At 38.4% G+C, this 27,625-nt stretch overlaps 1 protein-coding gene across 1 annotated transcript in view; it reads left to right on the forward strand.

Moving 5' to 3' along the window:
• DNAH14 (dynein axonemal heavy chain 14) overlaps positions 1-27,625 on the forward strand; it is a 400,020-nt gene that overhangs the window by 310,589 nt on the left and 61,806 nt on the right. Inside the window, exons 56-62 of the mRNA XM_037737730.1 lie at positions 9,090-9,251; positions 11,369-11,560; positions 13,085-13,266; positions 15,617-15,725; positions 16,423-16,548; positions 24,277-24,371; positions 26,809-26,968. Coding sequence (XP_037593658.1) covers positions 9,090-9,251; positions 11,369-11,560; positions 13,085-13,266; positions 15,617-15,725; positions 16,423-16,548; positions 24,277-24,371; positions 26,809-26,968 — 1,026 coding nt within the window. The remainder of the gene's footprint in view (positions 1-9,089; positions 9,252-11,368; positions 11,561-13,084; positions 13,267-15,616; positions 15,726-16,422; positions 16,549-24,276; positions 24,372-26,808; positions 26,969-27,625) is intronic.

Genomic DNA, 27,625 nt, shown 5'->3' on the forward strand with positions numbered 1-27,625 from the left:
AAGTTGGAAAATACTCCTTAGGATATAATCCAGAAGAACTTCCCCAAACTAGCAAGGCAGGCCAACATTCAATACAGAAAATAAAAAGAAAACCACAAAGATACTCCTCAAGAAGAGCAACCCCAAGACACATAATCGTCACATTTACCAAGGTTGAACTGAAGGAAAAAGTGTTAAGGGCAGCCAGAGTGAAAGGTCAGGTGACCCATAAAGGGAAGCCCATCAGACTAACAGTGGATACCTCGGCAGAAACCCTATGAGCCAGAAGAGAGTGGGGGCTAATATTCCACATTCTTACAGATAAGAATTTTCAACCCAGAAGTCAAATCCCTGAATAGACCAATAACAAGGTCTGAAATTGAGGCAGTAATTAGTAATTAGTAGTCTACCAACCAAAAAAAGTCCAGGACTAGACAGATTCACAGCCAAATCCTACCATGGGTACAAAGAGGATCTGGTACCATTCCTTCTGAAACTATTCCAAACATCAGAAAAAGAGGGAGTCTTCCCTAACTCATTGTATGAGGCCAGAATCATTCTGCTGCCAAAACCTGGCAGAAACACACACACACAAAAGAAAATTTCAGACCAATATTCCTGATGAACATTGATACAAAAATCCTCAATAAAATACTGGCAGACCAAATCCAGCAGCACATCAAAAAGCTTATCCACCACAATCAAGTTGGCTTCATCCCTGGGATGCAGAGCTGGTTCAACATATGTAAATCAGTAAACTCAATTCATCACATAAACAGAACCAGTGACAAAAACCACATGATTATCTCAATAGACACAGTAAAGGCCTTTGATAAAATTCAGCAACGCTTCATCTAAAAACTCTAAACTAGGTATTGATGGAATGTATCTCAAAATAATAAGAGCTATTTATGACAAACCCACAGCCAATATCATACTGAATGGGCAAAAACTGGAAGCATTCTCTTTGAAAACTGGCACAAGGCAAGGATGCACTCTCTCACCACTCCTATTCAACGTAATATTGGAAGTTCTGGCCAGGGCAATCAGGCAAGATAAAGACTCAGGATATTCAATTAGGAAAAGAGGAAGTCAAATTGTCTCTGCAGATGACATGATTGTGTATTTAGAAAACCCCATTGTCTCAACCCAAACTCTCCTTAAGTTGATAAGCAACTTCAGCAAAATCTCAGGATACAAAATCAATGTGCAAAAATCACAAGCATTCTTAGACACCAAAAATAGCCAAATCATGAGTGAACTCCTGTTTACAATTGCTACAAAGAGAATAAAATACCTAGGAATACAACTTACAAGGGACGTGAAGAACCTCTTCAAGGAGAACTACAAACCATTGCTCAAGGAAATAAGAGAGGACAAAAACAAATGGAAAAAAAAATCCCATGCTCATGGATAGCAAGAATCAATGTTGTGATAATACCCATACTGCCCAAAGTAATTTACAGATACAATGCTATTCCTATCAAGCTACCATTGAGTTTCTTCACAGAATTGGAAAAAGCTGGTTTAAATTTCATATGGAACCAAAAAAAGAGCCCATATAGCCAAGGCAATACTAAGCAAAATGAACAAAGCTGGAGGCATCACGTTACCAGACTTCAAACACCACCACAAGGCTACAGTTAAAAAAAAAAAAAACCAGCATGATACTCATACCTAAACAGATATATAGACCACTAGAACAGAACAGAGGCCTCAGAAATAACACCACACATCTACAACCATCTGATCTTCAACAAACGTGACAAAAACAAGCAATAGTGAAAGGATTCCCTATTTAATAAATGGTGTTGGGAAAACTGGCTAGCCATATGCAGAAAACTGAAACTGGATCCCTTCCTTACACCTTATACAAAAATTAACTCAAGATGGATTAAAGACTTAAATGTAAGACCTAAAACTATAAAAACTCTAGAAGAAAACCTAGGAAATACCATTTAGGACATAGGTATGGTCAGACTTTATGACTAAAACACCAAAAACAATGACAATGAAAGCCAAAATAGATAAATGGGATCTAATTAAACTAAAGAGCTTCTGCACAGCAAAAGAAACTATCATCAGAGTAAACAGAGTGAGCAACCTACAGAATGGGAGAAAATTTTTGTAACCTGTCCATCTGGCAAAGGGCTCATATCCAGAATCCACAAAGAACTTAAACAAATTTACAAGAAAAAAAAACAAACTACTCCACCAAAAAGTGGGCACTTGTCAGACACTTCTCAAAAAAAGACATTTATGCAGTGAACAAACATATGAAAAAAAAGCTCATCATCACTGGTCATTAGAGAAATGCAAATCAAAACCACAATGAGATACCATCTCATGCCAATTAGAATGGTGATCATTACAAAGTCAAGAAACAACAGATGCTGGAGAGGATGTGGAGAAATAGGAATGCTTTTACACTATTGGTGGGAGTGTAAATTAGTTCAACCATTGTGGAAGACAGTATGGCAACTCCTCAATGATCCAGAACTAGAAATACCATTTAACCCAGCAGTCCCATTATTGGGTATATTACCAAAGGATTATAAATCATTCTGCCATAAAGACACATGTACACATATGTTTATTGGGGCACTGTTCACAATAGAAAAGACTTGGAATCAATCCAAATGCCCATCAATGATAGACTGGATAAAGAAAATGTGGCACATATACACCATGGAATACTGTGCAGCCATAAAAAGGATGAGTTCACCTCTTTTGCAGGGACATGGATGAAGCTGGAAACCATCATTCTCAGCAAACTAACACAAGAACAGAAAACCAAAAATCGCATGTTCTCACTCATAAGTGGGAGTTAAACAATGAGAACACATGGACACAGGGAGAGGACCATCATATACTGGGGCCTGTCGGGGGATCAGGGGCTAAGGGAGGGATAACATTAAGAGAATTACCTAATGTAGATGATGGGTTGATGGGTGCAGTAAACCACCATGGCACATATATACCTACATAACAAACCTGCACATTCTGCACATGTACCTCAGAATTTAAAGTATAATTTTAAAAAAAACTGGCAGACTTCCACAGTAAGGCCATCCAGTTGTGGATTTTATTGTTGTTGTTTGCTTGCTTATGTTTTTGAGAGAGTTTTTATTACTGACCAATCTTGTTACTTATTTTTAGTCTGCTCAGGTTTTCTATTTTTTTCTTGGCTCAATTTTGATAGATTGTATATGAATTTATTCATTCCCTCTAGGTTTTTTAATTTATTGACATATAGCTGTTCATAATAATCTCTAATAATCCTGTATATTTCTATGGCTTCCATTGTGATGTATTCTTTTTCACTTCTCATTTTGTTTATTTGGACATTTTCTGTTGTTACTTTGTCTAACAGTTTTTCAGTTTTGTTTTTCTTTTCAAAAAAAACCTTTTTGTTGTATTGATCTGTGGTGTTGTTTTTTATTACCAGTTTCATTTGTTTTTGCTGTGATTTTTATTATTTATTTTCTTCTACTAATTTTGGGCTGGTTTGTTCTTGCTTTTTCTAGTTCCCTGAGATGCACGGTTGGGTTATTTATTTGAAATCTTTTTTTTTTTTTTAATGTAGGCATTTATTGTTATAAACTTGCCTCTTAATAGTGCTTTTCCTGAACCCCAAGGTGTTCTTATGTTTTGTTTCCATTTTCATTTGTTTCAAGGAATTCTTAAATTTCATTGTTAATTTCTTCCTTCACCCAGTTGTTGTTCAGAAGCATACTGTTTCATGTCCATGAATGTTACAGTTTGGAATGTTGCTCTTGTTATTTATTTCTAGTCACATTTCATTGTACTCAAATAAGATACTTAATATGATTTTGATTTTTAAAAATTTCTTGAAACTTGTTTGTGTTCTATCATATAGTTAATCATGCAGAATGTTCCATGTGCTAATGAAAAGAATGTGTATTCTGTGGCTGTTGAGTGAAATGTTCTGTACATGTCTGTTAGGTCCATTTGGTCTATGGTGCAGTTTAAATCTGATGTTTGCTGATTTTCTGGCTAGATGAGCTATTTAATGCTGAGAGTGGGGTGTTGAAATCCCAACTATTATTGTATTGGGGTCCATCTATTCCTTTAGATTTAATATTTGATTTATATATCTGGGTGCTCCAGTGTTGGGTACATATATATTTATAATTGTTATATTCTCTTGCTGAATTGATTATTATTATATAATGTTCTTTGTCTCTTTTTACAGCTTGACTAGAAATCTGTTTTATCTGATATAAATATAGCTGCTCCTGCTTGTGTTTGGTTTCTGTTTGCATGAAATATCTTTTTCTATCCCTTCATTGTCACTCCGAGTCTGTCTTTGCAAGTGTGGTGAATTTCTTGTAGGCAGCATATAGTTGGGTCTTGTTTTGTATACATTCAGCCAGTCTATATCTTTTTTAAAAAATAGAGGCAAGGTCTCACTATGTTTCCCAGACTGGTCTGGAAGTCCTGGGCTCAAAAGATCCTCCTGCGTTGGCCTCCCAAAGTGCTGGGATTACAGGGGTCAAACACTGTGCCTGGCCAAGTCTATATCTTTTAAATGGAGAATTTAATCTATTTAAATTCAAGGTTATAATAGATTGGTGAAGACCCATTTATCTCATTTTGTTGATCATTTTCTGGTCTTTTTATATATCCTTCCTCTCTTATATTTATTTTTGTAGTAGGTGCGTTTTTGTACTGATAGGGTTTGATTCCTTTTTTTCCCCCTTTGTGTATTGGCTCTACCAGTAAGTGTTATAGTTTTGCATGTTTTCATAATGGTGGTTATCATCTCTTCTCTTCCACTTGTAAGACTCCCCTGAGCATTTCTTGTAAAGCTATTCTAAGAGTTATGAATTCCCTCCGGTTTTGCTTGTCTTGGGAAGAGTTTAATTCTCATTCATTTCTGCAGGATAGCTTTGTTGGATATAATTTTCCTGGCTGACATTTTCTTGTCTTCAGTGCTTTGAATATCTCATTCCATTCTCTCCTGTCCTATAAGGTTTCTGCTGAGAAATCTGCTGTTGTTCTGCTGTGGTTTCCCATTTATGTAATGACATTTTTCTTTTGCCATTTTTAGAATTTTATCTTTGTCTTTAAATGTTGACAGTTTGATTGTAATGTCCCTCAGATAGGCTTTTTTGGGGTTGAATCTATTTGGGGATATTTGAGCTTCCTGGATCTATATGTTTAACTCTCTGAAGAATTGCGATTTTTTTCACTTATTATTTAATTAAATTCTTTCTGTACCTTTTTCCTTCTCTTCTTCTGGAATGCCCTATAATGCAAATATTTGTTCATTGTTTCTTAAAAATTCCTTAATTTCCTTTTTTTTTTTTTTTGGTTGGTCTGAGTTATTTTAAAAAGTCTGTCTTCAAGTTCAGAAATTCTTTCTTCTGCTTGGTCTTATCTGTCAGAGAAACTCTCAAGTATATATTTTTTTCTTGAAATCTGTTGCTCTGGGATGTGTTTTTGATCCTTTTTTATGATATATATCTCCCTATTGAATTTCTCATTCAAACCAAAACTATTTTCTTGAGTTTGTTGAATTGTCTATCTGTATCTTGTATCTTACTGCATTTCTTTAAGATTATTATTTTACATTCTTTTTCTAGAATTTTGTATATTTCCTTATGATTACAATCTGTTACTGGTGAGTTGTTGTGTTCCTTTGGAAGTTTCATGTTTCCTTGCTTTTTCATGTTTGATGTGTCCCTTCATTGATTTCTATGCATCTGGAAGAACAGTCACCTTTCCAAATTTAGGGAGTAGGTTTTGTAAGAAAAGACTTATTCATAGATATGGTCTTTACAATGTCAGTCATTGGGGGCAGGGCCTTGATTCTAGATGGATACAGTAGTATAGTCTCCATATAATTTCTTCAGCTGTAATCCATGCTGGTAACATTTGCAAATATCTCAGCAGCCTAGGGTGTGAGAGTTTGTGGTGGCAATGGTGCAACTTTGCTGGAGGTGGACTCACCAGGCTGTTTCTCATGTAAGGGTCATGTGCATGCATGCAGTGAATCAGCCAACTTGGGATCTGATTCACTTGGGTTTGGGCCGTAGGGCTACTACTCTAGCTGGGGGCATGGGCCTACAGTTACTTGGATGGCCTGGTTGTGTGTCTGCCAAGGTTGCCCATGGGATTGCTTCTTAGACCCTTAGCACAGGCACAGAGCCATTAGGCAGACCTGGGGCATGTCTGCAGGGTAGGGGGTGCATCACAGGGCTATTTCTTAGGTCCATGAGGTAAGTACGATGCTTCTTGGCAAGCTTGGGAATGTGCCCACCAGGAGTGGCCCATAAGGCTATATTTCTCAAGCCTGAGCCATGGGTATATGGCTGCTCCTGGCCTGAAAAGAGTGTGTCTGCCAGGGGTAACCCATGGAGCTATTTCTCAGGCCTAGGATGCAGACAAAGGTTTGCTTGGCCAGCCTGGGGGTACGTCTCCGAGGGGTTACCTGTAAGGCTGTTTCTTAGGACCTGATTGTGGGCACAGAATTGTTGGGAAGGCCAGGGGCATGTCCTTAGTGGAGGCACTTGTGGGGCTATTTCTCAGGTCCTGGGCATGGGCATGTATCTGCTCTGCAAGCCCAAGAATATGTCAGATGTTCAGTGGCTCTAGAACCTCTCCTGCTTCAAGAAGGGTACACAGCAGTTTGAACAGCTCAAGGGTAGGGTCACCCTAAATGGGACTGCCAGATTGTTCCTCTGGCTAAAAGTACAGGCATTGGGGATTGGTCTCCCTGCAGGCAGAATCACAATCACAGCCAATCCTGGGCCCAGGCTCTGCACAGCTGGGATTGTAACATAGAGCCACCCATGTGGACTCAGTGGAAGAATGAAGATAAAGTCCCAATACTGGAGAGGTACATGGCTACTGGCCCCTAGAGCAGGACACACTCCAAAGGTAGCTCTGGTCTAGCGATGGTGCCATGCTGCAGTAGCTTGACTCACAGGGGGAATGAGAGTACATGGGAAGTATACACCTTGTGCTCCCAAGCCAGAGCAATGCAGCTGCATGAATTTCTAGCAGCTCCCCTAAATGGGCTCAGGGCTAGAAAGGACTGTGGAACTGTCCCATAATAATGACTGTGGGTGTTTCAGTGGTAATGGGGACTGGTCGGGTACTTCTGCTTACCTTTTCTCCACAAGGAGAAGTCCCTCTTGCCTCCCAGCTGATCTGGACAGGGGAGACAGGGATGCAGAGGCAAGATGCCTCCATACTGCCCTCCTGGGCTTCTAGTCACTACAGGTACCCCTCCATTCTCTCACTGTCCTCATGTACTCTCCCGCTGACACTCAAGTCAAATCTTAGCTGTTTATTTGTTACACTGGTCCTTTCTTATGGGGAAGACTACTTCCAAGTACCTCTAGCCAGCCATCTGGCCAGTCACCAGGCCCAGAATATACTATGTTTACATACAAGCAAAAATTGCTAATCACTCACTTTTTTTAGTTATATTATTTTTCACAAATTATACGCTTCCATGTCCAAGACAAAATTAGAATGCTACCTCAGATTGTATTTACTCTTTTGGGGCAAAATTTCAAGGGAACATTGTTTATTGTTTATGATCCTGATATACATAGTTACTGAGTATTGTTTAAACAGCTCATCCTGTTTTTTCTCTTAATGCTGGGCCTTTGTCCATAGAGTTGTTTTTTTTTTTCATGTCAAATTTTTGAGAGCAAATACAAGTGCCATATCATATCTACCACACTCATAATATCCAGGGTTTCTGCTGTATCTATATATTCTCCCTTCCCCAAACTTAATATCCAGCTCTGTTGATCCAGCTAAGGTTTCTGCCACACAATTTCTTTCTGGATTTTCAAAGATGTAGTTTCTCCCATGCCCCATGCCAGGAGCCCATTGTTCTAATTTAATAAATCAGTTTCAGAAAATCATTTCAGGCCAAAGCTGAAATGAACATGGCTCCTCTACTCTCATGTTACTCAGCATTTTGAGATCATTGGATCTGTTTTCCACACTTTCCAGCTTCTTCTGGCCATATCATTGCTTTCCATGTGACCCAAAAAGAGCAGGAAACTATCAATGTGTAACAAGCTTTGGCAGTTCTCCATCACATGAGGTGAGACAGGAAATAAGTTAGTGCTTTGTCACCTCTGTTGGCCTCTACTGGAGAGCTCCCTACAAGCTCTCTGCCCTTTCCCACCTGAACTGAAATATCATGAACCTATGAGTGTATGAGCATCATGAAGAGAGTCACTAATGCTATCAACTTTTTTAAATGCTTTTTTTAAAAAGAAATCTTGGATTTATTCTCAAAAGCAAAATGTCCATACATTTATAATAACTCTTTCGGCAGAGTTTGTTTCTCTACTTTTTCACAACTGTTACCTTTTTCATTGGATTTGAGAGCCTATATAGATATAAATTCAGTTAAAATAATCCTTCAACAATGTTATTTCCAGTTTGTCTACTATGATTCAAACACAAATGTAGATGCATTGAGGGCTTCTGTGAACTGCCTGAGCAGGGTTCCTGTCCAATTCATTACTGTACACACTCCTCCATACCTCTTTTCTCAGTGCTGGTCACAGGTATTTGGCATACTCTCAGTACCAAGTATATGTTTCTCTAATGTTTGAATGAATGAATGAAGCTCATTTAGATTCAGAAAAAAATATTTTGATGGGTTTGAACGAAAAGGTTAGTTTTAGGACAGGCACAGTGGCTTATTCCTATAATCCCAGCACTTTGGGAGGCCAAGGTGGGAAGATGGATCAGCCTGGACAACACAGAGAGGCCCAGTAGTCACTACAAGAATACTTTTAAAATTAGCCAAGCATGGTAGCATGCACCTTTAGTCCTAGGTATTTGGGAAGCTGAGGTAGGAGGATGGCTTGAGCCCAGGAGTTCAAGGCTACAGTGAGCCATGACTGTGCCACTGTACTCCAGACTGCCCAACAGGGTGAGACTTTGTCTCAAAAAAAAAAGGGGGGGAGGGGAAATTAGCTTTAAAAAAAAGCACTTTGCCTCAGTTCTCCTTAATCACTATTGCTTTCTTGCTTTCTCAAATTGAAGTGGTTAGGGTAGAAGATATGAATAATTTACTCATTTCTGATTAAATATGTGTTTTGCATAAGGATTCATTTTTAGAAGATTTGAACTACATCATCAATTCAGGAAGAATACCTGACCTGTTTGAAAATGATGAGCTGGATTCTATTGCAATAAAACTCAGATCTGTTACTGAACAGCCTGGTTATATGGATAATAGGCAATCTTTACTTTTGTTCTTTCAAAAGGTACCTTTTTATGCCTTGGTTTATCAAATTGTCATGTTAAAAGTAGACCATGTTTGTAAGCCTGTACATGATTTTAAAGTTGGATATAATTTCTTTAGATCTTTAGATGAGTTTTTAAGATAAAGTAATGAGTATCCTACCCACAGATACACTATACCCTTAGGTAGGTCAAAAATGAACAAGAATCTAAACCTATCTGGCTATCAATGGTTTCAAAATATAATGCCAACTGGAGGCAATAAAATGAAAAATAAAATCCCAAGGGTATTTCTTACACGAAGATTCTTTCCTAGCTAATAATGTTCTTATTTTATCTTTTTGGTAACAAATCTGGAAAGGCAAGAAACAAGAATCATTTCATCCTTTTGAATAGTCCTAGAATTGACCAGGAGGTGATGGATACAAAAGGAAATTGACTGGATAGAGCAGATGCTATTCAGAATGAGCTCAGTAGCAGAAGAGCTGTGAACAAACTGGTTTGATGAGAGATATCAATTAGTCAAAATGAACTTGTATCTTTGAGACGTGATGACTGACCAGTGGCTTAACGAATATATAGACATGATTACCCAAACCAGAATATTCAATGGAGAATGGATTTATTTCTGGTGCTAGTTTTTGTCTGTCATAGGGCAATTTAAAAATTGAATCTGGCCATCCACGATTTCTCAATTTAGTAACAACATTGCTAAGTATTAAATAGATGCTTAGTAATCTATCATAAGAAGATGTTTTAAAAATTCCAAATATGACTCCACAGTTGATAAAGAACAAGTTGATACAAATGGATATGCTTAGATTAAGTTACATTTTTTAATACCATGGTAGAAAGAAGGATAGCATTTATCCTGACAGTTGTGGCACTCTTATGCCTTGTTACTATATTTGGTTTATTCATTAGATTTGAATAATAAGGAAGAAAAAAGAAATCTCAAATTGGAATGCAGTGAATAGTACTCCAGAAAAAAAAAATAGATCAAGAATCTCAGAAATTTTAATTTTATATATAATACTATACTATAGTATACTATACTACTCTCAGTACCTATATATATAGTGTACTGTAATACTACATATTATGTATAATACTATTATATATTATATATATTATATCATATGAAATATGTATATAATGCTATACTTCCAAAAGTGATTTGACATGTCCTACAATAATGACAAATAATAAAGGCACACTTTAAACTGCTAACATTTGATACCTCTAGGTAGAAGTTTTGGGAATGTGTAAAAAAGAGGTATTTTCATTTTTACTTTAAACATTTCCACATTGTATGAATTTTGCACTGAGCAGTTTTATTTGCCTTTATAAATTTGTTAAACACAAAAAAGAGGGAAAAAAAATCTTACCTTTGAGTCTTCTTTCAGCTTTACCATATTTATTTGACAAAATAAGTTGCTTAATACTTAAAGGTATTATCACTTTGTAGTTAGACTGTGAGTTAAAAGAAACACTAACTCACTGAGGCTATTTTCAATAATGCAGACTTATTGCAAAGTGATATCTGAAAATAAGGAAGAAGGAATCTGTGCCCTGTTACCAGTCTTGCCAATAACCCAGCAACAGCAGCAGCACAGCCAGGTCTTATAAGGAAAACGGCTGAAGGCAAATTGCAGAGAAACCAGCACTTAGCCTACGGCCTGTAAAATTGTGTAGGATATCATATTGCTTAGCTGTAGGAGTTTTATTACTGCCTCCTCTGGTGCTCTACCCTTATTATCAGTCTGTTTCTTTCTGCTCTAATTCATCTGACCATTTCCTCACTTTGAGTTTCTGTGGGTCTTAAATGCACACCACTGCAGAGGAAAGAGTTAAATAGTCACACCCAGCACCACCAGATATAAAGTCCCCTACTGAACAGAACTCTAGCACCAGGTCCTGTCATAGGAGATGGTTTATGCAAAGGGTGTTCTGGGCCTCCCCTACTGTTAGTTTGCCTTGGAAGGGCTCTGTTTATGGCAGGCTCAGTGCGCAAATGATCAGTCCCTGGTCTACCCACTAAGGAAAGATCTGAAATACGTTTTTCATGGAATTTTTAATATAATATTTTTTCAAAACAGTGGATTACATTTTAATGATTTATATTTTTGTTAATTTTCAGAGAATATATAAAAATCTTCATATTTTTGTGATCATGAGTCCTGAAGGACCTAGCTTACGCCAAAATTGTAGAATTTATCCTTCTATGATTAGCTCCTGTACAATTGATTGGTACGAGAGGTGGCCAGAAGAAGCTCTCCTTATTGTAGCTAACTCATTCTTAAAAGAAAAGGTCAATTTCGAGAACAGAGAGGTAAATATCTAATGCAAGTGAAGGTTTCAGTTTATTGACAGCATCTATTGGTGTTATGCCTCTGAAAAGCAATGAACTCTAGATGGACAAAAATAGGCAGTTCTAAGCCAAATTATAATAGAATGGGTCAAGTGTTAACATTAACTCCCTATTAATTCCCCATCTCTTGTACACCTGAATTCAACCTATTTCAAAGATACCCAGATTCAGATTCCACAATGCCTGGGTCTCTTCACTGTGCTGTCCCCATGGTGGAACAGCAGATTTCCATGAAGGAAAACGATCTCCATTCTGCATACCAGATTCTATGGTAAGGATGCTGCAACCTTCTGTGTATTCTTTGTAAATTACTCTGGCTTGGCTACAAGCGCAAAATGGCAAAGCAGTGAGAGCACAAGCCACAACACAAAATTAACTCAGAATTTATGAGTCACCAGTAAGAAAGAATCTATTCTGGAGTGACTAAACTGAAGATCCCATAGGACCTAGGTGACAGCAAAGGGGTAAGAAGTGTTGACCAAAGGAGCTGTAAATGCATAAGGAACTGAAACTCAACATAGGACCTAGAAATGGGATTGCATCCTTACTTGTCTGTGATCAAGGAAAGCAAAGTCCAAGGAGGATAGAAATAAGGTAGAACCAGAGGAAAGAAAAGAAAAATGCAGCTGAGTTAAAAGTGACTAGTGATTAGATAGACTTGGTAGACTGGAGATAGGTCATCAGGACTAGGTTATATCTAAATCAGAAATATTTCCCAATCCAGGCAAAGAGAATATTCTTTCCACTCTGGTTTTGCTCATCTGTGTATCCTTTAGGCCCTTACATTTCTGTACCTTTATTTTGCTTAAGCAAGCTTCCGTGACTATCTTGCTATTGATAACCACTTTAAGAAAGGAGTATAAAAGATAAAGAAGGCTGGGCATGGTGGCTCACACCTATAATCCCAGCATTTTGGGAGGCCAAGGCAGGAGAATTGCTTGAAGTCAGAAGTTCAAGACCACCCTGGGTGACATAGTGAGAGCCCCATTTCTACAAAAAATTTAGAAAATTAGCCAGGTGTGGTGGCAAGCATCTGTCATCCCAGCGGCTTGGGAGATTGAGGCAGGAGGATCTCTTGAGCCCAAGAATTTGAGGCTACAGTGAGCTATTGTTGCAACTGCACTTCGGCTTGGGCAAAGACCCAGTCTCAAAAAATTTTAAGATAAAGAAAACATTATAACCCTTGGCCATTGACACTGATGCCCTAAATCTTTAGATGACTATAGCAAAAGTGAGAGTAACATGAGGGTAAAGCCCAGAAAGATGAGTATGGCATGCCATTCATAGTTAGCTATTCTGTTGCCCCACCACCATCCCAGCCATTAAAACTCACATTTTCTCTGTCCCGCTTATCCAGAAGTTCTCTCTACATCTCCAAATCTCAGAAATAATAAGCTATTTTAATTAAATAAAAATGTTCTATTTTCTCTTTTTGTGTATATTTGGATAACTTTCTTTTAATTCTTAAAAATTATTGTTCTTTAGAACTTGAAAGAAAAACTTGCCCCAACATGTGTCCAAATCCACAAAAGCATGAAAGACTTGAACACAAAATACTTTGAAGAAACTGGAAGATTTTATTATACCACTCCTAGTAGCTACTTGCAATTTATGGAAACATTTGCACACATTTTGAGGACACGAGAAAAGGAGATGCAAACAAAGAGGTAAGACTTTGAGACCGAATCAGAAACATATTGTATATTGGTGTTTTTACTTTCTAAAAGAGACACAAATGCAAAATGGTGAGCCCAAATCTGCCATTTTGGTGGGAGAAAAAGCCAGAAGCTGCAGAAGATCTTAAAAGAGATAAGGTTGATATTCCCCCTGTCTGCCTTCAAAGGCCGCCCCTGTCAAGGCAAGGCTGACAGACTTGGCCAATAAATAAACAATTAGTCCCTGACCGTTTATTTCCTAATCCAATTAGTTGGATTCTGACAGTTTATTTCTTACCTGGGCAATGAAAGCAAGAGTAACCAACAGTGCCACTCCCAGTGTCCTTTGTCTCATGTGATAATACCGAAGCAAACTCCAAAACAGGTAGTGGAACACCTACTAAGCAATTTTATAGGCAGCAGTGGTACCTGAGGAGGTGGGGGAAGATCAGGAGACACTGAGAAACTTATGACAATCTTCAGGGAAGATGAGGAAATCAGTGGGAAATGGCCTTGTAGCATCTACTCACAAATGCCCCACATTCTCATGATCTAGAAAGATCAAGGGTATCCTCCCAACACTCAGATCAGTTGCAGCAAAGCCTTGTCTATATAACCTATATGGACACATGAAAGGCTGCCAAGGGACCATAGTAGAACTATTCCTCTGCAAGTCTGTCTCCTAAACCTGTCATGTATCCAGCAAATAATTCTTTTTTAAAAGTAGGCCACTCCATCAGATACCCTAACTAATTACACTGACCGGGGCCTGGGCCAGATCCATTCTATTTGCCATAGGGAACACTGCATGAGAGTGATCATGACTATGGCTCCCACTTGGAGGACAGACCATAGCTAAGCTCCCTCTCTGGAGCCAAACCAGTTAAAAATGTTATTAATCCAAGTGCATCAAGAGTTACTGGCCATTGCATATTCTCTGTCTCAGCTGGCCAGCAGGAAGTCCAGGGCAATGTGATTTTTTCATCAGCACTCATGCTGGAGAGTGTGGACTAATTTGTGTGCAGCAGGCAAGAATAGACCTGACATTTACATAAGAAGTAGCAACCTCAATAGCAGCATTTTGCTAATATGCAGTCAAGGTCTAATTTTATTAAGTTTTTGTTAACAAGGTGAGGTGGGGCATGATAGCTCCAATAACAGTTCATTTTAGAGAAGTTGAGGTAGTCTGAATATAATAATGAGGCTAAAGAGAATCATATCAGTGCTCAGCTAGTCTTGTTCTGTTTCAAGGAGAGACTGTTCATTCCTGGGGTCAGCATATCCTGGGAGGTTTCTGAAAATCCTTAGATTAAGATTTTTGTTGATCAGCAGTTAAATTAAGGATGATGTCAACAGTCTAAGAAAATTGGCCACATGCCCTACAGACAAGAGTCAAGAGAGTTTAAGGAACCTTCCTTTTATTCCTAACCTCCTGGGATCTAAGGGGTCCCCTCCACACCACCCAGGGTTGTTGATCTCCATTCATAGCCATGTAATCAGTACAGCCAGTCCCTATCACAGTCATTCACCTCCTTTTCAGTCCTTCCCATGTCTTACTCACAACACATCTCTAGATTGCTCAGTAGTTTCTTCTTTTACATACCTTGTAGTATCCTAAAACATCTCCCACCCACTAATGCATGGGCCATGCCAGAGCAATCTTAAGAGTTGTCACCTTATATGCATGATCATTATTATCAACATCCATAACTGCTTATATCCAGCAAACATAGCTCGATGGCAAAAGACAGGTTATAGTCCCCCATTGCCCAACTCCTCTTTGCTACTTGGAAATTTCAGTAGTCCAGTTTCCCAGGGGTAGATGTGGGAGGAGAAAAAGCGAGAAGGGTTCATTATAGGGTTTGGGTCTCTTACAGCCTATCTGGTCCTCTTTCCCACCCCAAAACTTATAATTAAATATCCTATTTAAATGAGAGGTATGCCCTTCTGGGAAATTAATACAGTTAAAACCCAACTTGCCTATCTTAAGTTTGCTCCAGTGGGAGCTGAGCCTCAGATACCCAGTTCTCAATATTAGTTTTTCCTTGAGTCTATTTTATTTTTAACGGCATCTGTTCTTCATCAAGTTGAGAAATTTCCCCTCTATTCCTAGTTATCATGAATTTTATCAAATGCTTTTTCTGCATCAGTGGACACTGATGCAGCAGTGAATTTTCTTCTTTATAGCTTGTTAATATAGTGGATTATATTGATTGACTTTCAAATTGTGAGCCAGTCTTGCAATTCTAGAATAAACTCCCTTTGGCCATAATTTGGTATAATTATTTTTATGTATTATCAAATTACATTTACTAAATTGTGTTACATCTTACACCTTCTTAATACTTTTTTCTTCCTTCAGGGATCGCTTCTATATGGGTCTATCCACAATCCTGGAAGCAACCACACTGGTTTCAGAAATGCAAGAAGAGCTTTTGATTCTTGGTCCTCAAGTAGAACAAAAAACAAAGGTATGTTTGCTTTGAAATATCTTTTAAAGATTTTATTATCTAATGTAGAACAGTGTTTGAAAGCAAAGGCTCTGATACCTGACATAGACTAGAATTCCAGCTTTGTTACCCTATAACTGTGTACACATTTAAAAAAAAAAAAAAACTGGTTTTTTTAGTCTCAATTTATCTGTAAAATGAGAACAAAAAAGCAATAACAGCAAAATAGTAACATTATTACATTTTGATAATTAAGTGTGATAGTAGATATATTTAGCTAACTGTAGAAGTTTATATAGAAAGATTCCCTAGTCAATCAGTTAAATCCATCTGAAATATGTTGTGGTAACTTGCAGTCTATCAACTATCCTAAAAATCATCATTCATCCTCACTCTTTGCATGTATTGTATGAAATATTTACTGTAGTCATCCTGGGCAATATCCCAAAGGCAGACCAATAGCGGAGAGCACCAATGGCAGGTGGAGGACAGAGCTTCTAAGAGGGGGCGCAACTGAGAGCTGGCCAAATGGTGAGAGTGCTTGCTCTCTCCATTTTATTAGTCTCTTGTTCTCTCTCATTTTGTTCATCTATTAAATATATTTCAGGCTGATTTTAATAAACTTTACAATAGTGAAATGAGATATTTGAATCATTCTTTTAGAAAAGAGATCATGTCTCTTGAAATTCATTCTAAGAACAATTATGTGGTTCATTAGGAAACAGAAACTCTAGTGGAAAAACTACGGAAAGAATCACAAGTAGTTGAGAAAGTTCAGATGCTCGTTAAACAAGATGAGGAAATTGTGGCAGAAGAAGTAAGAATTGTGGAAGATTATGCTCAGGTAAAATTAAAATATAGTCAATAAAAATAATTTGGAGATCTGAAAAAGTATTCCCTAACCCTCAAGTTTAAGAGTCAGACTGACTTTTTATAAATATACAGTGCCCCAACTATGGGAACTTTTCATTGTAATCCCAACAACTATTTATTGAGTTCCTACTACACACGGGATAACATTAAATGAAAGTATGAAGTCCAAACATGCTTGATTCCTGTCCTTGAGAAACCCACAATCCTAGGAGGCTCTTCTCATTACAATGAACAGAAACTCATGTAGACCATATCAGAAATACACTTGGCGTTGAAGAGTAACATCTGCAAGAAACAAAGCAGCTCAAGGGACTGGCTATTTAGTGTGTGCTACTTCTGTTGCTAACTGAATAAACCTCTCTTTTTAAATTGGCTATTCCGCTCCATACACTCCAGTCAGGATCTTTGCAGGAGCCAGTATGGTTTAGCAAATCACTGAATGCTCCTATCAGTAGTTATTCCTGCTCAGAGGAAGTGGAGAGTAGAGCTTATCTTCCGTGCACAAAGGTTTTTAATCAAGCAACTCCACCAATTAAAAATACATATGTGAGCCTATACTCCAGTATGTATGTAAGTATTTATAGATAAATTATGTCCATGGGCTACTACCATTAGCTAATACCCCAAAGCTCAACAAATACCTAGGAAAAGGTTTATTATGAGTAACAGTGAATTTCAAAGTTTTGGTCATTTCAAAATTTTTTGGTTGGCCTCTTGTCATACCTGATTAGCTCATTATTATGTTTTTCCTTATAACATGGTTGAAGAAAAGTTTATATCAAGAATAAAAGAAGTGTCAGCCTGTCTTTTGCTTATTGTTCACTTGGGATTCCATTATTAGCATTGCCTTCAATCCAGTGTTTCTTTCAGGCATCTATTTAAGCTACCTGCCCATGTTTTAGGAGCTAATATTTCAAACTAGATAACAGAATAGGCAAATCCCCTCACATGGATACAGGTAAACTGCAAAGCTTTCTAGTGTCCTGAGTGTTAATAGGGGAGGTCCCACTCCTGAGCCTTCCCAGATGGGGAGCTTCCCCTCTTCTATTAAGATGCCACCCCTCTCACTGAGTGATTCAGATACCAACCACCTGAAGGTGCCACTGTTGATCAGCATATTAAATATAAATACAGGGCCAGACATGGTGGCTCACACATGTAATCCCAGCACTTTGGGAGGCCAAGGAAAGCAGATCATGAGGTCAGAAGATCAAGACTATCCTGGCCAACATGGTGAAACCCTGCCTCTACTAAAAATACAAAAATAAGCAGGGTGTGATGGCGCGCACTTGTAATCCCAGCTACTCAGGCGGCTGAGGCAGGAGAATCACTTGAACCCAGGAAGTGGGGCGAGACTCCATCTCAAAAATAAATAAATAAATAGAGTATGGCTTAATTTCCGTCTTTAATATTTTATGCCAAATAAAAAATGGATAGAGAAATTCATAGATTTTTTTGTTTGTTTTTTGTTTTTGTTTTGCTTTATTTTGTTTTGTTTTTTGCCATACCATAAAGGGTAATCTTTTTTTCTCCCTGGCTTCAGCAGCAAAGCCAGATACATTAGGACCTGGGGCCATATTTTTAAAAAGAATACAAAATTTCTAGTACACAATTAGATATGAAAGTGAATGCGTATTTAGAATAAGTAAATCAAAACAAAATATAAAATTTTAAGTTGACAATTATCACAGACATCACAAAATCTAGAAAATTCCCTCAGACACTCCTATAATACTTTAAAAAATTTTTTAAATTTTACTTTAAGTCTAGAATACATGTGCAGAACACGCAGATTTGTTGCATAGGTATACATGTGCCAGGGTAGTTTGCTGCACCCATTAACCTGTCATCTACATTAGGTATTTCTCCTAATGCTATCCCTCCCCTTGACCCCCACCCCCTGACAGGCCCCAATGTGTGATGTTCCCCTCCCTGTGCCCATATGTTCTCCTTATTCAACTCCTACTTCTGAGTGAGAACGTGTGGTGTTTGGTTTTCTATTCCTGTGTTCGTTTGCTGAGAATGATGGTTTCCAGCTTCATTCATGTCCCTGCAAAGGACATGAGCTCATTCTTTTTTATGGCTGCATAGTATTTCATGGTGTGTATGTGGCACATTTTCTTTATCCAGTCTATCATTGATGGGCATTTGGGTTGGTTTCAAGTCTTTGCCATTGTGAATAGTGCTGCAGTAAACATACATGTGTATGTGTCTCTACAGTAGAATGATTTCTAATCCTTTGGGTATATGCCCAGTAATGAGATTGCTGGGTCAAATGGTATTTCTAGTTCTAGATCCTTGAGGAATCACCACACTGTCTTCCACAGTGTTTAAACTAATTTATACTCCCACTAACACTGTAAAATTGTTCTTATTTCTCCACATCCTCTCCAGCATCTGTTATTTCCTGACTTTTTGTGATCGCCATTCTAACTGGCATGAGATGGCATCTCATTGTGGTTTTGATTTGCATTTCTCTAATGACCAGTGATGATGAGTTTTTTTCATATGTTTGTTGGCTGCATAAATGTCTTCTTTTGAAAAGTGTCTATTCGTATCCTTCGCCCACTTTTTGATGGGGTTGTTTTTGTCTTGTAAATTTGTTTAAGTTCCTTGTAGATTCTGGATATTAGCCCTTTGTCAGATGGATAGTTGCAAAAATTTTCTCCCATTCTGTGGGTTGCCTGTTCACTCTAATGATAGTTTATTTTGTTTTGCAGAAGCTCTTTAGTTTAATTAGATCCCATTTGTCAATTTTGGTTTTTGTCGCCATTGCTTTCTTTTGGTGTTTTAGTAATGAAGTCCTTGCTGGTGCCTATGTCCTGAATGCTTTTGCCTAGGTTTTCTTTTAGGGTTTTTATGGTTTTAGGTCTTATGTTTAAATCTTTAATCCATCTTGAGTTAATTTGTTTATAAGGTGTAAGGAAGGGGTCCTGTTTTATCTTTCTGCCTATGGCTAGCCAGTTTTGCCAACACTATTTATTAAATAAGGAATCCTTACCCCATTGCTTGTTGTTGTCAGGTTTGTCAAAGATCAGATGGTCATAGATGTGTGCTGTTATTTCTGAGGCCTCTGTTCTGTTCCATTGGTCTATATATCTGTTTTGGTACCAGTACCATGCTGTTTTTATTACTCTAGGCTTGTAGTATAGTTTGAAGTCAGGTAGCATGATGCCTCCAGCTTTGTTCCTTTTGCTTAGTGCTTTCTTGGCTATACAGACTCTTTTTTAGTTCCATATGAAATTTAAAGTAGTTTTTTCTTTTTTTTTTTTTTTGAAACAGAGTTTCGCTCTTGTTACCCAGGCTGGAGCACAATGGTGCAGTCTCAGCTCACCACAACCTTTGCCTTCCAGGTTCAAGCAATTCTCCTGCCTCAGCTTCCCGAGTAGCTATAATCCCGAGGGATTACAGGCATGCACTACCACACCTGGCTAATTTTTTTGTATTTTTAGTAGAGATGAGGTTTCTCCATGTTGAACAGACTGGTCTTGAACTCCTAACCTCGGATGATCCTCCCGCCTCAGCCTCCCAAAATTTCTGCCAAAAGATCTGCTGTTAGTCTGATGGGCTTCCCTTTGTGGGTAACCCACCCTTTCTCTCTGGTTGACCTTAACAGTTTTTCCTTTATTTCAACTTTAGTGAATCTGATGATTTCGTGTCTTGGGGTTTCTCTCCTTGAGGAGTATCTTTGTGGTGTTCTCTGTATTTCCTGAACGTTGAATGTTGGCGTGTCTTGCTAACATTCTGGGGAAGTTCTGAATAATGTTCTGAAGTGTGTTTTCCAACTTGGCTCTACTCTCCCCATCACTTTCAGGTACACCAATCCAGTGTAGGTTTGGTCATTTCACGCAGTTCCATATTTCTTTGAGGCTTTGTTCAGTCTTTTACATTCTTTTTTCTCTAATCTTGTCTTCACACTTTATTTCATTAAGATGATCTTCAATCTCTGATATCCTTTCTTCCCCTTGATCAATTCGGCTATTGATACTTGTGTATGCTTCAGGGCGTTCTCGTGCTGTGTTTTTCAGCTCCATCAGGTCATTTATGTTCTTCTCTAAACTGGTTATTCTAGTTGGCAATTCCTCTAACCTTTTATCAAGGTTCTTAGCTTCCTTGAATTGGGTTAGAACATGCTTCTTTAGCTCTGAGGAGTTTGTTGTTACTCACCTTCTGACACCTACTTCTGTCAATTTGTCAGACTCATTCTCCATTCAGTTTAGTTCCCTTGCTGGCAAGGAGTTGTGATCCTTTGGAAAAGAGACATCTGGTTTTTGGCATTTTCAACCTTTTTATGCTGGTTTTTCTTCATTTTGTGGATTTATCTACCTTTGGTCTTTGCTGTTGGTGACCTTCAGATGGAGTTTTTGTGGTCATACTTTTTGTTGATGTTGATGCTATTGCTCTCTGTTTGTTAGTTTTCCTTCTAAAGTCAGGACCCTCATCTGCAGATCTGCTGAAGTTTTCTGAGGGCCCACTCCAGACCCTTTTTGCCTGGGTATCACCCATGGAGGATGCAGAACAGCAAAGATTGCTGCCTGCTCCTTCCTCTGGGACACCTGTCACATGCCAGCCAGAGCACTCCTGTATGAGGTGTCTGTCAACCCCTGCTGGGTGGTGTCTCCCCATCAGGAGGCACGGGGTCTGAGCTCCATTTGAGGAGGCAGTCTGTCCCTTAGCAGAGCTCAAACACTGTGCTAGGACATCTGCTGCTCTCTTCAAAGCCAGCAGGTAAGAACATTTAAGTCTGCTGAAGCTGCACCCATAGCCGCCCCTTCTCCCAGTTGCTCTGTCCCAGAGAAATGGGAGTTTTATCTATAAGCCCCTGACTGGGGCTACTGCCTTTCTTTCAGAGATGGCCTGCCCAGAGAGCAGGAATCTAGAGAGGCAGTCTGGCTACAATGGCTTGCGGCACTGCGGTGGGCTCTGCCCAGTCTGAACTTCTTGGTAGCTTTGTTTATACTGTGAGGGCAAAACCACCTATTCAAGTCTCAGTAAAGGCAGAGGCCCCCCTACCTCCACCAAGCCCAAGCATCCCAGGTTGACTTCAGGATGCTATGCTGGCAGCAAGAATTTCAAGCCAGTGGATGTTAGTTTGCTGGGCTCTGTGGGAGTGGGATCCACTGAGCAAGACCACTTGGCTCCCTGGCTTTAACCCCTTTTCCAGGGGAGTGAATGGTTCTGTCTCACTGGTGTTTCAGGTGCCACTGGGGTATGGAAAAAAAAAAAAAAAAACTCCTGCAGCTATCTCAGTGTCTGCCCAAATGGCCACCCAGTTTCATTCTTGAAACCCTGGGCCCTGGTGGTATAGGCACCCGAGGGAATCGCCTGGTCTGTGGGTTGCAAAGACCATGGGGAAAGCATAGTATCTGGGCCAGAGTGCTTCGTCCCTCACAGCACAGTCCCTCATGGCTTCCCTTGACTAAGGGAGGGAGTTATCCAACTCCTTGCACTTCCCAGATGAGGCAACACCACTCTGCTTTGGCTCACCCTCTGTGGGCTTCATCCACTGTCTAACCAGTCCCAGTAAGATGAACCAGGTACCTCAGTTGGAAATGTGGAAATCACCCAACTTCTGTGTTGGTCTTGCTGGGAGCTGCAGACCAGAGCTGTTCCTATCCGGCCATCTTTCCCCAATCATGCCACACTCCCGTAATACTTTTTTTCTGCATTTTCTCACTGCATATTCTGTGATCATTTCTTCATATGATAATGATTATGTAATATCATTTCCTAAAAAATATTTAGCAGAATTGATCATATGTTTTTCTTTTTTGATACTTTAGAAGTTTCTTTCAACTTTGTAAGTTATTATTGACAATGACATAAACATTTATAGGACTGCTATCACATTTGTTATAAGCAACAATGGCTTTTCAAGATTTATTGTGCAGTGATTAATTTCAAATACTGTGTGGGTGGGCCGGGCGCAATGGCTCACACCTGTAATCCCAGCACTTTGGGATGCCAAGGTAGTCAGATCATGATGTCAAGAGATCGAGATCATCCTGACCAACATGGTGAAACCCCATCTCTACTAAAAATACAAAAATTAACCGGGTATTGTGGTGCATGCCTGTAATCCCAACTACTCAGGAGGCCGAGGCAGGAGAATCACTTGAACCTGGGAAACAGAAGTTGCATTGAGCCACTGCACTCCAGCCAGGCAACAAGAGCGAGACTCCAGCTCAAAAAAAAAAAAAAAAAAAAAATCAAATACTGTTTGAATCAATGACATTCATTAACCAGTTTTCCATCAATGTCCTCATTATAACAGTGTTTTCCGATATTTATGTTATTTTCATTAATGTCAATTTCTGGAAAATGCAACAAGAAATTTAAATTTTTCCAATGTGATCATATGTTTCCTTCTTCTTCATTACTTGGATAATTACGCAAACCAAGAGCTACTTTATTACTTATGTTCTAAATTTATTTTTTCTTTTTAATAAATTTTTGTTTTTGGTATGATCCGAAATTTTTGTTATGATTTTCTCCTCAATATCAGAATAACCCCTACTGATTTTAGCACTTTTGTTTCCTATTTTTCACATTTTTATCTTAATTATATATGTGTCAATAAAATTGTTTCATTCTAAAAGAAGATATCTCTCACATATCTACGTGAGAAATCTGTAATTTCTTACTTCATTGAAACGCTCCAAAACATCTTTCCAAATGCAGTAAGCATTTCTTCAAAACCCAAGAATTCTGGTGAATTTGATTTCATACAACTCCCACTTTAAAAAAAAAAAGTATGGCAGATTTAAAATAGTATATACTGCTTATCAAGTATATTCAAAATGAAGTTCCATTTTGCAAAGGTATCAATGAAAATCTAACCCTCCACTTACAATTTTATACATCTAATAAGTGGAAATATTTCCACAGAGTAGCTTCTAGATCCATACATTGTAAACCTCGTCTCTCCTATACTAACCCAAGACTTCTGGCGCCAGACCCTATAGGACAAGTTTCTATTACAGTATGACCTCTGGGCTTAATGTTACCTCACCAGAAAAGTTAGAACAGCAGAAAACAGAAGTATTTCTGGAAGTCATTCCTATTTCAGACAGCTTACAGTAGCTTTATTTTATAGGGAAGTAACTGTTAGCAATATAAATATAATTCCCAACTCAACTTCTTAGCCAGATCCCAAAATGTCCATAGCCACTATGGCACCTGACGTGCTATGAAACCTGACAAAAAGTGAGGCAAAATGCAAAGAGAAATCATTCCTAATTGATTGCAGTTCAAACATCTTACTTTTGTAAAATGAAAACATATGACCTTGCAAACATATTGGCAGGGCTCCTTGCACAGCCTCGGAAGGGGTGTGTGCAAGTGAGAGGCTGAAGTTTAATAAGCTTCGTAGCTTCACAGTAATTCTGCCTTTAACTGGACCATTCCTCAAGAAGGCATTGTTAATTCTACCCTGAGTCTAAGAGAAGGCGGAAATCACTCAGTGTTTTTGCTTCCCGTGGATACCTTCTCATCAAGGATTGAATCATTTACAGTTTAGGACTATGACACACCTTTCCAACAGTGTAAGCATGTGTGCATATATCCGAGTCATACAAGATGCATAACTTATGGGCATTGTAAAAATGTCAAATTATATTTTCCAAGTTCAGCATATAAAAATTTTAAATATGCAACTGTATTCATTCATACATATTTGAAGACCTATTTTTTATTGCAGAAAACTACCAATGAACTAAAAAGTGTGCTGCCAGCCTTAGACAAGGCAATTTTGGCTCTAAATGCCCTGGATAAAGCTGATGTTGCTGAATTAAGGTAACTCTCCTAAGTTTCTTTTGAGTTGGAAAAGCTCAGGAAAAAAAAACCCATAAATTCATGTTTACTAAGCCTATATTCCATTTCTTAATCTTGGTTTAAGATTTTTTGCTCTTCTTGGTAACTTTAAGTTTTCATTAAGTGTGGTATATACTGTATCTTATCAATTTTATGATGCCTTCAATTGTAAGGCATACCAGTATTTTTTGTATCCTTAAGAAAAAAATGCTGCCAGTTAAACTGTGATGTGCTGTTTGTTATAAATTCAGTCTCAATCTCTTTGATGTAAAAATGTGCATCTTAAAATTGACAAAATACAATATTACCTGGCCTGCAGTTCCAAAAATAAAAAGGCAATATTTATGTATTGTAAACTGCTGCTTGTACCAGTTTAGCTACAGCTTTTGGGATCTGTACGAATGTACTCATATCTGAGACTGCAAAGTTGGACATTACCACAGGTGTCACTATGGGAAGTGTGTGAAGTGCTTCCCCTTGCTGCGTCCTGTCCCAAACTTGATCGGGCGTAGGGCTGTGGGTTAATGATTAAAGAGAATACATAAGAAAATACAGGAAGAAATGAAACATTTTAGTGTACAAAGATCTGATCCTGTTAGTGCTCATTTGAATCTTTGGGTGAGACAATTTTTAGCTTGAGTTCCTCAACTCAACAAACAATGAGAACCTATCTGTAACATCTTAGAATGTGTTAAGTTTTCCACTATTTATAGAAAATAGTATTTTAATAAAATGTATGGAAATATGGAACAAATCTACCATGATATTTATAACACATTATTAGCTCTTGTGGTAAGAATAAAAAATAGCAGAATTTTTAATGTATTTTTATGATGAACAGATCATATGACAATGCTGAAGTTAATGTACCTGAAACTGAAAAACTGCAGCAGAGAAACAAGCAAGAGGAGGGAGAATTCTTGACTTTCTTTCCTTTCATTCCTAAGCATACATTCTCATGCACTCATTTATTTATCAATTCAGCAAATATCTTGAGCACACACTAAGTGCCAGGCCCCATTCTAGGCACTGAAGTTGTAGCAGTTAACGCTTACAGAAACCATTCCTGATGAGGTGACATTAGAGCAGAGAACTGAATGAAATTTGGAAGTAAGCTAGACATATATCCAGAGGAAAAGTGTTCCAAGCAGAGGAAATGGAAAGCATGAAAGTCTGAAGACAGAAATGTGCTTCTTGGGTTTCAGGAACTACAAAAGACCAAGATGACTAAAGCTCAGTGAGCAAGAGGGAGTGTCAGGAGATGATATTAGAGAAGTAACGTGGGCCAGTCCTTCCCCAGCACAGCCCCCCATGTACCTCATGACTTTGTTCCAGAAGGTTCTATTCTCTTAGCTTTTTTCCTAGCAGATATTCCCAAGAGAGTGGTCAGTTCAAATTCCCTTTAGCCTAATTTCTGAGGGGCAGTGTTTCATAGTGGTTAAGCACATGGGCTCTGATGCCAAGCTTCCTGGCTTGGAATCCTGGCACTGCCACTTTCTGGCTGTATAATTCTTTGCCACTTTGCAACATGAACCAGTAGTGAGTAAGCTTCCCTTTTGTGCAACAGTGATTACAGATGTTGAAAAGACTGAATAAGCTGAATGAGTTAATACAGGTAAAATGCTTAGAACAGAGGCCGGCATAAGTCAACTGCTCAGTAAAGATTACTTTCGTAATAAGAGGTTTCCTCTGATCAAGTAGGCCCTTTCCCCTGCCCTAGTAATACTACAAATGCTAAAAAAAAAAGCAGCCTTGTCCTTGAATTCCTTGAGTATGCCCTATTTGTTTTTAAAGATCCTCCTTTGTGATATTGCTAATGTGCATTTTACTTGCTTACTCCAAAATGCCACACAAATGAGTATGCCTTATAACCTGATCTCCATTGCTATTCTTGAACATGCAGCAGAGACATCTCAGCTTACTACAGCCTCTGCTTCCTAGGTCCAAGCAATTCTCCTGCCTCAGCCTCCCGAGTAGCTGGGACTACAGGTGCCCACCACCATACCCAGCTAATTTTTGTATTTTTATAGAGATGGGGTTTCACCATGTTGGCCAGGCTGGTCTTGAACTCCTGACCTCAAGTGATCTACCCACCTCAGCCTCCCAAATTGCAGAGATTACAGGCATGAGCCACCATGCCCAGTTCAAAACTTTTTATAAAAAACTAATTCTTCTCTAACTCAGATGTAGTACTTATTTAGGTTTTATGCATTTCATCTTCCTAAAACAAAGATATCATTATATTTAAGATACCCAATTTTCAAAAGATACCTAAATAATTAAATAGCTATATGTTGACAAATAGTTTTTCTTATCCAAATATGTGTTAAAAAATCTGTGTATATTGTCTTCTGAGATATTTACAGGGTGCATTTGATTTTTAATTGTGAAGTTGTTAGATTTTCATCATCTATTACAGAGTATACACAAGGCCTCCCTTCCTCGTACTGACTGTCATGAATGCAGTGTGTATTCTTCTGCAAAAGAAACCTAACTGGGCAACAGCAAAATTACTTCTTTCAGAAACTGGTTTCCTGAAAAAATTGATTAACCTTGACAAGGACAGCATACCTGATAAGGTAAAAAGTTTATCTCCAATTGATGCAGCTCATATTTATAGTCTGTGGGGTCAAACTGACCACCTGCCATCTAAATTGTTCTATTCTTAGATGGAGAAACTATTCTCTAGGAAAATAGTTCTATTCTTCCAGGCAAGAGAAGAGATGCCCAACTGGAAAGGGAAAAGGAATCTCAGCCTGAGAAAACTTTCATTCTGATTATGGCTCCCAAAAGTAGATGAGAAATACTATATATCTAACTCTAAACTGTGTGATACCATTTAGAAATAGAGGTGGACCTGTGGGCAGGTGACACAGCTAAGCTAGAGAACATCCTCAGTGAACCCCAGTGTGCTGCCCCAGGCCACACCACCATCACTGACCTTTGAATAGGGACTGTGCCCTGCCAATATGCCACTGGGGGACAGAAGGTAAAGGTTGGTATTCCCAGTCACCTCACGCCTGATGTACACAAGGAGACTTCAGAATTTTTAAACATTAAATTCCTAAAGCTGGAGAAAGTTAACCTGTTTTGTTTTTGTTTTAAAATAGTTTCTTTTTTAAAACTATAGCAAAGCTAGTGCAACATCAGTAGCAATCGCAGGATATTTATAACAAAGGCTTTTTCTCTCCTGGTACCAGGGTAATTTTTTTTTTTTTTTTTTTTTTTTTTTTTTT

The sequence above is a fragment of the Cebus imitator genome, unplaced genomic scaffold (genome assembly GCF_001604975.1).
Source record: "Cebus imitator isolate Cc_AM_T3 unplaced genomic scaffold, Cebus_imitator-1.0 Scaffold42, whole genome shotgun sequence".
Taxonomy (NCBI): domain Eukaryota; kingdom Metazoa; phylum Chordata; class Mammalia; order Primates; family Cebidae; genus Cebus; species Cebus imitator.